This window comes from Ovis aries, chromosome X (genome assembly GCF_016772045.2).
Source record: "Ovis aries strain OAR_USU_Benz2616 breed Rambouillet chromosome X, ARS-UI_Ramb_v3.0, whole genome shotgun sequence".
Taxonomy (NCBI): Eukaryota; Metazoa; Chordata; class Mammalia; order Artiodactyla; family Bovidae; genus Ovis; species Ovis aries.
The window spans coordinates 4,638,912-4,652,091 of record NC_056080.1 but is presented as its reverse complement, the minus strand read 5'-3'; the positions used below and the strand labels follow the sequence as shown (position 1 = coordinate 4,652,091).

Here is a 13,180-nt window from a genome sequence, read left to right as displayed (position 1 = left end):
GCAATGGGAGACACCCCCAGAAAGAGGAATCTGATAAAGCAGGACGGTCGTCACCCCCTTTTCCAACAAGACTTATGGAATGGACTGAGATGGGGGGAATCGTCGTAGAGAGGAACCCGCTCTGACTCCCTGTTGGAACTGTTCCTTTTGACTTGCTTTTCCTTGCCATTGCTATCATAGCCATACATAATGGCCTGCCTCAGAGGACCCTGACCCTCTGCCTGGCTGTTAAACTAAAGTGCCTGTGTTCAGCTCACAGGGAGACAGTCTGACCTTTCCCACCATTGAATGGAAGAGATGAACACACCCCTTCCAAAGGTCGGCCCTTGGGAGAGATGTTTTACAAGACTGAAGACCCTTTCTACTTTCCTTCCTCACGATCTCTTGCTCTCTCTTCTGTCTTTTGACTTGAGTCCCTCACTGCTTCTCTCCATCTGGCTCTATTTAAGAACTAGGCATCTGGACCCTGACAAGTTGATTATTTAGGGACTCTAGTCTGCCCTCTTCTCGGCCAGCCAGCTTTCTGAATAAGTCATATTCCTTGCCTCAGTACCTAATGTCTCCGATTCATTGGCCTGTTGGTAATATAACTAGAGAGTCCATGCACCATAACTAAAAACCAGCCATAATGAAACTAAGATTCCATGTGCTGCGACTAAGACCTGAAACAAGTAAACGTGGAAATAAATAAACATTAAAAAAGATCTTTTTGTAATAGAAGCTGCTGCTGCTGCTGCTGCTAAGTTGCTTCAGTCGTGTCCGACTCTGTGTGACCCAATAAATGGAAGCCCACCAGGCTCCCCCATCCCAGGGATTCTCCAGGCAAGAACACTGCAGTGGGTTGCCATTTCCTTCTCCAGTAATAGAAGCTACATATGCAATTATTTTCTTCGAAAAAAAGTGGGTTTGTGGTTGATTATGTCACATTAAATTCTAATTGCATTGGAACCTTGCTCGTGAATGTTAGAGGGAATGCCCAGTTTTGGGTAACCAAGCTCAATAGCCTCCTTCACTGTTTTAGATAAGAGTTGTGCAATCTAAGATGTAAAAACAGTGCTAACAGAGAAAACAGACAAGCAAGACAAAATTAATATACTGGGAGAGAGAGGCTTCATAGTTACAGGAACGTGGATAAATTTGAGAAGGAGACATAGCAAGCCTAGCTTTAGCATTATTTTTGAGTGGTTGCTGAGGTAACATTTGAGTAAGATGGTTGTCTTTTTATTTATCATTAGATTATCTGCATTTTGAGCACTATTCGTGACACAGTTTGTATTAAAGGCTGTATGACTTCCTTTTGGTACAAAACAATAGGATTTCTTTTTTTTTAATGAATTTCCTTGTGAGTGGCAATTTTGTTTGTTTGGTTTAGTTTTTAATTGGAGAATTGCTTTGCAATGTTCTCTTCACCCCTTGTGTACAGCAAGCTAAACATCACAACTCTCCTGACGTCATCGCTCTTTTGAGCCGCTCCACTCTCTCTGTCCTGCCCCCTCTAGGTTGTCATAGAGCGCATGGCTGGGCTCCCTGTGTGGCAGTAACTTCTCAGCAGCGTGGCAGGGAAGGAGTGGAGACACAGATGCAGAGAACAGACTCGGGAACACAGTGAGGAAAGGAGAGCGTGACATGAATGGGAGACAACAGGATTTTCACAACTGTTGCTGTTGCAGGAAGAGGGACCCCGTCCAGGGCCTGAAACTGGGCTCTTGTCTAACACTCAGAAATGAATTGTCCGAGGAGACACATGTGCTGACAAAGCAAGAGATTTTATTGGGAAAGGGCACCTGGGTGGAGAGCAGTAGGGTAAGGGATCCCAGGAGAACAGCTCGGGATTTATGGTGATGGGATTAGTTTCCGGGTGGTCTTTGGCCAATCATTCTAATTCAGAGTCTTTCCTGGTGGCACACACATCACTCAGCCAAGATGGATGCTAGCGAGAGGGATTCCGGGAAGTGGACAGACACGTGGTGTCTCCTTTAGACCTTTCCCAAACTCTTCCATTCGGTGGTGGCTTATTAGTTCCATATTCCTTACCAGGATCTCCTGTCATAAAACAAGTCATGCAAATGGTTACTATGGTGCCTGGCCAGGGTGGGCAGTCTCAGTGTGCTTCCCCTAACGTTGTGATAAACTCTAAGAGTAACTAACGATTAATTTCCCCTGGACTGGCAAACAGTGAGGCCTTCTTAAGAAGCGATGGTCTTAGGATACATTCTGAGGGGACACGTGTTGGTAGAAACCTGAAAGAAAGACCTGAAAATGCTGGAAATGCAGAGGTCGAGATGGAAGGGTGATGGTGGGCAGATAAGGGGTGCTAGCTGGGACCACATCCCTGCTGGGAATGATCTGATTCAGGGACCTTCCTGGTGGTGATCCTGCACTTCCACTTTGCTGGGTATAGGTTCTTTTCCTGTTTGGACAACTAAGAACCTGTGTGCTGCTGGGTGCAACCACAAGAGACAAACAGACAAAAAGCCAAATTATTATCTGGATCGAAGACCAAAGAGAGGGAACCATTTCACGGACTTCTGAGACATGAAAGCCTTCAGTCACCCAGATTTCACAGCCAAAAACTACAACAAGATACTGTACAGACGGACGTGTGAATGAAAGAGAAAAAATGACATGGCAACCAAAAGAAAAGAAGGAAGACAAAACAAAAGATTACACTGTTGTTCCACATAAAGACAGAAAGGATCAACCGAAGAAGTGAGCAGAAGACATTCTTGAGACAAGGTGCAACCTAAGCTTAGCGCTCTCAGCTCTGATCGGTCCCAGGAGCAGCCAGGACTGGGTGAGCCCTCTGGGGATTGTCCCTCAGCTGAAACTCACTGTTTCTTCATTTCTGCCCTCAGAACAAGACTAATCCTTTAATGTATTGATTTGATAAATCACTATTGATGAAGATGAACATAAGTAAAAACTTGATTAAAAATACAAAACAATAGATTCTTTCATATGAAGCCAGGAAAATAACTACATGTATAGATTCAGGAAATTTGCTCTTCCCATTTAAATTCTAAAAATTACAAGAAATACTATCCTGCTTTTTCACTCACCCAGAGAAACAACAGTTACTGAGTAATTACTACATGACTGATTAGTTGGTTAAAAGGTGTTCTAAAAAGGGGTATTGAAAATGAATTGTTGACATGCCTTCCTCATGTAAAGTTAAGAGCATTTGAATGGCTCTTCTTAGAAATTAGAAAGGAAGAGCCCACTGTGGGATGCTTTGTGCTGATATGCTCCTCACTTTAGAGAAACAGGAGACTTTCCAAAGGTCACTTACAAAACAGATTTTCCTTGAGTAACCCACATAGTCAATATTTGCTTTTACATAACAAATCTTAAACACTGTACTCTGTTAAGTGAACAACATGGGGAGTGGGAGGTTGCAGGCGGTATGTACCTTGGACAGCTCATCCCATTTTGGATCTCCAGATATAAAGAAAAGTAAATATTCCTGACTTTGAAATTATCACACATGTTCTGTGATTTCTCACTTATTCATAAGCCTCTCTTGAAACAAATCTCATTGTGAAAATGACAAAATACCAGATCTATGAAACATTCTTTTAAGACTAATCTCATTATTAAAATGACAGAGTGCCAGAAAAGTTATCTCCACCAAGCAGGAAACAGAAGATGACGTCTGTGTAACTTTGGTTGTATCAGGAACAACCATTGGTTCATGATGCATCACGCCAACAGATGCTTGCTATAAAAGAGGCACCGGTTTCGCATCCTCTCCAACCCCTGGGACACCCTCAGCTTCTGCAGAAGAAGAGACAGTGAGATGAAGGTTCTGCTGCTCAGTGTTGTCCTTGGTCTGCTTTATGCAGGCCACGGTGAAGCTCAGCTTCTTCTCAAACCGGTACCAGGGGTGGTGCAAGCTGGGAGGAGGCCTTGGGGTATATGTGTGTGTGTGTCCCTTTTGGGGTTTGGTCATGTGGATCCGTAAGTCTGGCCATCTCCCTGCAACTCAAAATTGCTCCATTCACTCTCTATATACCTGTTCTGCATGGCCTCTGTATCATCTCTGCTGTCTGTTCATTGGCTCCCATGCTTGTTCACTGCTCTTGTAAAACAGAAGATCTCACTGCTCTTGGACTAGGGCTCTTGCATTTGACAAGACAGCTCAAGCCAGCTCAGTAATGCCTCAGTCCTTCCTGAGTGACTTGAGTTTTCACATGATTTTATACCTAGGGCTGTGTCCATAAAGATAGGTAACTTCTGCCCAGGTGAAAGGATAAGAGAAACTCCTGAGGAATGATATCAGCAGAATTTGCAGATGGCCGAAGCTTCCTCACAGGAATTTGATTTCAGTTTTCAGGGGAATGGAAAACACATTACATCGCAGCCAGTAACAAAGACAAGATCACTGAGAATGGGCCATTCCACATTTACGTACGTCATGTTGAGTTTCATGCAAACGACACAGTTGACGTCGACTTTTATGTCAAGTAAGTGAAAATCACCCTGAAGGGAAAACAAAACAAAACAAAACCTGTAAGCTCTTGAGTCTGGTGGAGGGTGTGGCTTCTCCATCTGCAGGGAACTCTCTGGCCGATGTTGAGAGTGTGATGCCTTGAGTTGTGGATGAGCAGGGTCTCCGAGCTGGGGTGGGGGCAGTTTACTTGTGAGCCTCCAGGAGAAGTCGTGGTCTTTGCTTGGAAGAGGGTGGGAGTTCCAGAAGCTCCACTGGCATCAACTCATTAAAGGAAAGAGGGGCTCGGCAGCGGGAAGAGGCTCGTGTCCTGGAACCAACCAGGGCCTTGAACCCCTTCTGCAGAATTTGTTAGAGATGGTTCCCACCGAGCCCAGAACCGAGGGTACTGAGAGAGCCCGCAGTGAGCTCTGCTCTGTGGGGCATCCTCACAAGATAGTTCATCACCACTGAATTCACTGAAGTCCTCACAGCCCCAGATGAGCGTCCCAGCTGGTACTAGGGGTAAAGAACATGGATTTCTCCCTGCAAGAATTCTGGAGCGGGTTGCTATTCCCTTCTCCAAGGGGATCTTCCCGACCCCGGGATGGGACCCTGGTCTCCTGCGTTGCAGGAAGATTCTTTACCACTGAGCTGAGACAGTATACATACAGTCAAATTATAATCACACATACAGAAACAGACTCACACAAACACACAGATATATATCTCACACACACATATATGCACGTGTGTTATCACTAATATTTTAAGAACACCTCTTATCATCCTCTGCCATCTTTACAATTTTTGTGTCCTGTGTTTAACTTTTCAAGCAGCCACCCTTTCTGAAATAGGCTTTATGAAGTGTATTTATGTATAATCTGCCCTTTGTCGAGGTCTTAATTCAATGAGCTTTCATAATCCACAATTGTTCAACGAGCTGCACAGTCGAGATATAGAATTCTGGGCTTCCCTGGTGGCTCGGGGGTTAAGAATCCACTTGTCAATGCAGGAGACACAAGTTGCGTCTCTGGTCCGGGAAGATCCCCCAAACTGCGGAGAGACCAGGCACCTGTGACAGAGCTACTGAGCCCGTGCTCTAGAGTGCGTTCCAGAGCCCGTGCTCCGTGAGAGAAGCCGCCAGAGGGAGCAGCCTGCGCGCTGGCACTCAGAGTAGCCCTCGCTCTCCAAAACCAGAGAAGAACCCGCATAGCAACGGAGACCTAGCACAGCCAAAACTAAACATTAGGATCAAATATATTTATATAATTTCTCCATCACAGCTCCTTTTCATCACTCATTAATTGACATCTACCCCTCAGGCAACAGGTAAGACCTGACCAGCTTATCCTCACCTTTTCTGGATCTTCAGACGACAAAGTTATGCACGCTGCACCATTTTCCCTGATTTCTCTCACTCAGCACAATGGTTTTAAAATTTAACTTCGTGTCCGCATATACAGGGAGATGTGTTTTTCAGCCCCATGAAAGGGCTTGGTTTGCATAGATAAAATTTTGCATATTTGCAGCTTTTGGAAAATTGTTTTGTTCCCACCTTATGATTCTTTTCAGTCACTTCAGTGTATTTCCCCAAAGACTGATAACGGTAAACTCAATTCACTGTGGAGGTTCCTTTACAAGGAGTCTGTTCAAAAATTAACCCAATTCTTGTTGAGTAATTTCCTTTTTAACATTTGTTTCCCGTGCATTTTATGTGCCAGTATACCATTTTTTTCACATACATGTACATAGGACAATATAGGAAGTCACCCAAACTCTTCTGTTACATAGCTGACTGTATATTCTTAACATACACTGCATATGTACAATTTCCTTACATCATATAAGCATATCATGTGTACTTGTGTGTTTGCTTGTGTGTGTGTATGTGTCAATGTGTATACACACGTAGATGTGTCTTTAAAGTTTAAACCTTGTATGGTGTTGTGATAGATAGAGTGTGCCTTTTGAAAAAAGTGAAAATTTTCTTCTAACTCTTGGTGATATTAGGGTCTCACATCCTCTAATGAATCACTCCCGGGTTGTGAGAACGCCCGAGGTCTGTCATGATGGCTATTCCTCTCAGTTTCCAGAAACTAATTGAAGGAAAGGCTCGTTCTTACTGGGCTTTCCTAAAATGCTAGACGTCTCCACGTGTATTGGCTGTAAACAGGACCTATATTGTATTTGAAGTTTATCTTTCGAACTACTAGTCAGATCTAATGTGTAGAGAAAGCATCCTTGTCACCGGATAGTTGCTTGATCTTGAACAACAGATTTCTTCTCTTTGTTCTCATTGTTCACATTTGTTCACATTGTTCCCAGGTACTAAGATGACCCAAGCACAATCTGGGGTGTGATACAAAAAGGAACTAACTATATACCGAATTTTGCCATTTTAATAAAACAACTTGAACATATTTTGTCTTTAAGGTCAGATGGAGAGTGTGTCAGAAAACAAGTCACAGGAGAAAAGGAAAAAATTTCAGTTTATCATATTACATGTAAGTATTTGATGTTGAATGTAAGAGTGTTTCACTGGGAGGAGTGTGTTTGGGTGGAAATCTTGGTCTTGACTTCCTTCAGTTACCCCAAACACCTGCATTCTATTCCTGCTAACAATTAGAAGTCAAGGATCAGACTGTCTCCACACAACTGAGTTTTACTCAATAAGACTAGGCTCAGACATCCTAGAGTGTGAAGTCAAGTAGGCCTTAGGAAATATTACTATGAACAAAGTGAGTGGAGCTGATGACATCCAATGTGAGCTAGTTAGAATCCTAAAGGATATTGCTGTTAAAATGCTGCACATAATAAGTCAGCAAATTTGGAAAGCTGAGCATTGGCCACAGGACTGCAAAAGGCAGTTTCTGTTCCCATACAGAAGAAGGGTAATGCCAAAGAATGTTAACTACCACACAATCATGCTAATTTTATATGCTAGTCAGGTTATGTTCCAAATCCTTCAAGCTGGGCTTTGGCAGCACGTGATCTGAAAATTTCCAGATGTGCAAGCTGGGTTTTGAAGAGGCAGGGGATCCAGAGATCAAATTTTCAACATCTTCTGGATCATGGAGAAAGTTAGGTAGCTCCAGAGGAACATTAACTTCTACTTCACTGATTATGCTAAAGACTTTGACTAAAGGCTTGCCACAAACTGTGGACAATTCTTAAAGACATGGGAATACCAGAACACCGTACCTGTTTCCTAAGAAACCTGTATGCCAATCAAGAGGCAACAGTTAGAGCTGCACATGGAAAAATGCATTGGTTCCAAACTGGAAAGCAGTACCTCGGGGCTGTATATTGTCACCCTGCTCACATAACTTATATGCAGAGTGCATCAGGCGAAATGCCAGGCTAGGTGAATCTCAAGCTAGAATCAAGATTGCCAGGAGAAGTATCAAGAGCCTCTGCCATGCAGATGATACCACTCTAATGGCAGAAAGTGAAGAGGAACTAAAGAGCCTCTGAGTGAGGGTGAGAGAGGAGAATGAAAAAGCAGGCTTGAAACACAGCATTCAACAAACTAAGACCATGGCATCTGGTTCCATCACTTCATGGCATCTAGAAAGGGGAAGGTGTGGAAGCAGTGACAGATTTTATTTTCATGGGCTCCAAAATCACTGCAGATGGTGACTGCAACCATGAATCTAAGAGACGCTTACTCCATGGAAGTACAGGTAAGACAAACTTAGACAGTGCATTTAAAGGCAGAGATGTTGCTTTGCTGACAACAACCCATCGAGTCAAACCTATGGTTTTTCCAGTAGTCATGAATGGATGTGAGAGCAAAAAGATCGTATGATGACTGGATGATAAAGAAGGCTGAGCTCCGAAGAACTGATACTTTCGAACTATGGTGCTCGAGAAGACTCTTGAAGACCCTTGAACTGCAAGAAGATCAAACCAGTCAATCTTAAAGGAAACCAACCCTGAGTATTCATTGAAAGGGCTGATGGTGAACCTGAAGCTCCAATCCCTTGGCCACCTGATAAGAGCCAACTTGTTGGAAAAGAACTTGATGCTGGGAAAGAATGAAGGCAAAAGCAGAATAGGATGCCAGAGGATTGGATGGAGAGATGGCATCACCTTCCTGATGGGCATGAGTTTGAGCAAACTGAGAGATAATGGAGAACAGAAGAGCCTGGTTTGGTATAGTCATCAGATCGCAAAGAGTTGGAAGTGACCTAGCATCTGAACAACGAGAAAAACGAGACTAAGCACAGGTGTCGAATTTGTATTTTGTATGGTTCTCACCGTGAGCATCCTGAATGTTCATTGGAAGGACTGATGCTGAAGCTGAAACTCCAATACTTTGGCCACCTGATGTGAAGAGCCAACTCATTGGAAAAGACCCTGATTCTGGGAAAGATTGAAGGCAGGAGGAGAAGCGGACGACAGAGAATGAGATGGTTGGATCCCATCACCGACTCAATGGATATGAGTTTGAGTAAACTGCGGGAGTGGGTGATGGACAGGGAGGCCTGGCATGCTGCAGTCCGTGGGGTCACAAAGAGTCAGACACGATTGAGTGACTGGACTGAGACTCACACGGTTCTCACAGAAAATTTACAAGAGCCTTGTGAACGAACTGACGTTGCCAGGTTCTGTCTTGAGATTGCACATTGGCGTCAATCACTTTTTAAACATGGTCTTACAACATCTAAATCTGATAAAACTTTGGTGGAAGAACTTAAATCCAAGGAAACTATCCTGAGTTCAGTCATAAAGGCAGCTTGTGTTCGAAGCAATGGGGGTGCTGGCTCAGATTTATATCCTGAAGTCCTCCATGAGGGCTCTAAGCACCATTCCTAATTTTAAGTGGCTGAAGAGGTACACGTTTGATGAAAATTTGAATATTTCCGTATGTGATCACAACCCTTGCCTTAATGAAATATTGGCACAGTTGCAAATGAAATGACCTCAAAGAAGTAAAACGTATGCCTGAAATATTTCCCCATACTTTTGTGGATAATTTCTAACAGTTGATGATTTTTAAGCTGTGCTCTCATATTCTTCAGTTCAGTTCAGCTGCTCGGTCGTGCACGACTCTTTGTGACCCCACAGACTGTAGCACACCAGGCTTCCGTGTCCACCACCAACTTCCGGAGCTTGTACAAACTTGTGTCCATCAAGTCAGTGATGCCATCCAACCATCTCATCCTCTGTCGCCCCCTTCTACTGCCACCTTCAATCTTTCCCAGCATCATAATTTCCATATTATTTTTTCCTTTGACTGAATCAGGAATGCTTCCACTGCTATTGTTTCTTTTGTTTTTGTAATTCTTTTTAGCTGGATTTTTACAGAGCAAATAACAAGGGAGGGAAATAGAATAGTTTGCCGTCTTGCACAGGTCTCTTTCAGGAGCTAACCCCCAGCTCTGTTTTGTGTAGTGAGGTATCTCACATCAAGCACAGCACAAGCAGTGACCTTGACTGTGACCCGATACCCAGAAGATAGCTTTACTCAACTGTGCCATCGCCTTCACAGCCAATTCAGTGCTGCTGCTATGCCCACCTTGGTGAAGTCATGGTAAAGAACAGGTGGTCACTGATAATCTGAGGACATGCATCGTTTGGCTTAAATTATCCCAATGCAATCCAAGGTTCGTGGACTCATGGTTGGCTTGGGCATGTTGTATATATTTTCGGGGTTATGAGACGGTGAAGCTGTTTCAGCTGTTTTTTTTTTTTTTCTCCTTCTCAAGCAGACTAATGCTTTTCAGTATTTTAGACACTGAGGAATGGTGTTTTCATGTTTCAGGAACACAGTTGTGCAGTTTACATCTCATCTCACTGAGTGATTGCAGGAAGTTGTGGTGGAGGCCAGGAGAGACAGAGTGGACATAGACAGTTTAGACATAACACACAGTAGGTCAGAGCTGCTTCTTGTCCAGACACATGGGGCAGAGTGGATGGGCAGGGCAGAGAGGAGAGGCGGTGTTCCAGGTGGGGATGGAGCTCACTGCCTGCACATCCCAGAAGGTGAACTGTCTTCAGAACAACAGATTTGGCAGTGGGCTCTGTAATACCCGAGACTGAGGGGGCAGAGGAAACATAATAATTAATGTTAAGTGTTCTGAAGATTGCCTGGCACAGGCTAAGCAGTCAGGAACACAAGCTTATTGAATGGTAGGCTGATTTTGGTCCAGAGAAATCAATGCCATGGCTGGGGTAAGAGGAATACAAAGGCTTTTAGAACTTCTGCTTGGTAACACCCTCATGCTGTTGAAAACAGTGCTGGGGACTTCCCCAGTGGTCCTGTGGATAAGAATCGTCTGGCCAATGCAGCACTCACGGATTGGACCCCTGGCCCAGGATGATCCCGCTTACCTTAGGGCCCAAAGCCAATGTGCCACAGCTACTGAGCAGGTGCTCTAGAGCCAGCTAGCGGCAACGACAGAGCCCATGCCTCCTAGGGTCTCTACTTGACAAGAGAAGCCTCTGCAACGCGAAGCCTGTGTTCCACAACTAGAGAGTGGCCCCTGGGGCAACACAAGCAGAGAAATCTGCGGACAGTGACGGCAATTCAGAGTAGCAAACAATTAACTGAAATTAGATAATTTAAAAAAATACAGTTATTGGTTTCACTAGGACACAGTTTCTAGAAAGCATCTCAGTAGGATAGCAAGGAGTGACTGGTTAAGTATAGGAAAAGCTGGGGTTGAGGGAAAGTCTTGCCTGCTTTTCTTGCTGTTCTAAGTATGATAGCATGCATTGCACCTATGGATAGAGGCATCCATCAGTACCACACGTGCAGTTCATACTGCCCTCGGCCTATCACAATACATCCCACTGGATACAAATGAATGCGGGGTTGTACATATGTATCTCCTCTCTATCACAGATGCGGGTGAAAACCAAGTTATAATTCTTCACCTGTCAGCTGACACCATAATAGGATCTATTCACAATGTGGATGAAGAAGGAAAAGAGACAGAGTTGGTTGGAATACTCGGTATGTATGCATTCTAAAATTCCCATTGGCATTGTCACGCCACGTGTCCGTGCCAGAACGTTCATTCAGAAAATCACGAGGTGTTGACAATATTCACTATTCAGTGTACAAGGTCTCTGTATTCGTGTTCACTGACTTAGATATCCTGGAAGGTAATCTGCTAAGAAACAGGGGCCAAAAATAATTCTCAAATATCTGAAAATAATCCCTACCAATTGACATTAAAAAAATAATTTTTATAGAGTATTTAGAAAAAATACATCAACTAAGCTCAAGTCATGGCTATAATGAGGCTGGCCTGAATTACATCATTTTATATCAGTTTTCTCATGCATTATAACACCTGGAACAGAAACTTGTAAAATAAATCTTCGTCCTGTTAAATGCACTCTTCTTATGAACAGTGACATGACCCCAAATGAACACACAGAGACACTGAGGTGAGTGTACCATCATGCCAGTAGATGTCTGTTTCAGAAAAGGTACTGTGTAGAATGGTTGGCTAAAGAGTAAATTGTCTCCCAAGTGGTATGTGATGGGGTTAATGTGTCTCCACCATGGGAAAACCCTGCTTCCTGCTAAGTGGGGCCCAGAACAAGACAGGAGTACAGGTGCAGGTTCTGGGGAGCTTGAAAAAGAAGCAAGCCAGGTGTCTACTGTGATGGGTTGAGTCTCAAATCCATGCAGCTCCTGCAAGTCTTTGGCGGTCCTGCTGCTGATGCTGGCAGGGTTTAGTTACAGAGTTAGAGGGAAATTAAGTCTGAGGACAGCAGACATCTGCAGCATGGGACATGGGAACTGTTTGAGGCTCTCTTAAATTATACAAGTGGAGATCAGATTGGCACATTCAATTCCTTGTTCTGTATATTCAGAAATTTCTGTGCATTCTCCTTTTTGCATGGTGACTTTCAGGCAAACGCGACCAGATTTCAGACATTGACTATGAGAAGTTCAAAAAGGAGGCAAGTGACAGAGGGATTCCAGAGGAAAATATCGTGAACTTCATTGATAATGGTAATGAAATTATACTTTTTTCCTGACTATATCATTCCCCTGGTATGTAACAATCAGGAAACAAATCAACTTATTTAAAATTTATTTTTCCATACGTAATCTCATGTAAAACGGTGGTTGATGGTGGTTTAGTCTCTAAGTCTTATCTGACTCTTGTAAGTCCATGCACTGTAGCCTGACAGACTCCTCTGTCCATAGGATTTTCCAGGAAAGAATACTGGAGTGGGTTGCAATTTCCTTCTCCAGGCAAACTTTCAGACCCAGGGATGGAGCCTGTATCTCCTGTACTGCAGGCAGATTCTTTACTGACTGAGCTTCCAGGGAAGCTACTATTATAAAATATATTATTTAGAAGAGAAAAGAAATCTTAAACATACTGGAGAATGGGAGTAATCAGAGGCTCTTTAATTTCTCCCATTTTGTTTTTCCATAGATGACTGTCCAGCGGAGTGAATAAAATTGAGTTCAACAGTTTGGTAAGTAAGCATAGTTCATTACTAATGCTGCCCCACCAGATAAGTAAAAAAGGACACATTGCCATTTTATGCCTAATGCCCAATAAGTGGCTTCAGTTGTGTCAGACTCTGTATGACCCCCATGGGCTGTAGCCCACCAGGCTCCCCTGACCATGGGATTCTCCAGGTAAACATGCTAGAGTTGGTTGCCATTCCCTTCTCCAGGGGATCTTCTCAACTAGGGGATTTAACAAGCCTTTCCACATTGCCTGTATCAGCAAGCGGGTTCTTTACCACCTGTGCCTATTTCATACAAGCCAA

At 43.6% G+C, this 13,180-nt stretch overlaps 1 protein-coding gene across 1 annotated transcript; it reads left to right on the top strand.

Moving 5' to 3' along the window:
- Positions 1-3,751: 3,751 nt before the first annotated feature.
- Positions 3,752-12,880, top strand: LOC121818248 (odorant-binding protein-like). The gene is made up of 6 exons (XM_042241970.2): positions 3,752-3,874; positions 4,327-4,463; positions 6,863-6,933; positions 11,280-11,390; positions 12,303-12,404; positions 12,838-12,880. The coding sequence occupies exons 1-6, from the start codon at positions 3,797-3,799 to the stop codon at positions 12,855-12,857; spliced, it is 519 nt and encodes a 172-aa protein (XP_042097904.1). The 5' UTR covers positions 3,752-3,796; the 3' UTR covers positions 12,858-12,880.
- The last annotated feature ends 300 nt before the right edge of the window (positions 12,881-13,180 follow it).

Excerpts from the sequence above, each read along its gene's own strand:
- LOC121818248 (XM_042241970.2), top strand. The coding sequence starts at position 3,797 with ATGAAGGTTCTGCTGCTCAGTGTTGTCCTTGGTCTGCTTTATGCAGGC. Across the intron at positions 3,875-4,326 it reads CTCAGCTTCTTCTCAAACCG|TTTTCAGGGGAATGGAAAAC; the intron begins GTACCAGGGGTG and ends ATTTGATTTCAG. Across the intron at positions 11,391-12,302 it reads AGAGTTGGTTGGAATACTCG|GCAAACGCGACCAGATTTCA; the intron begins GTATGTATGCAT and ends GGTGACTTTCAG.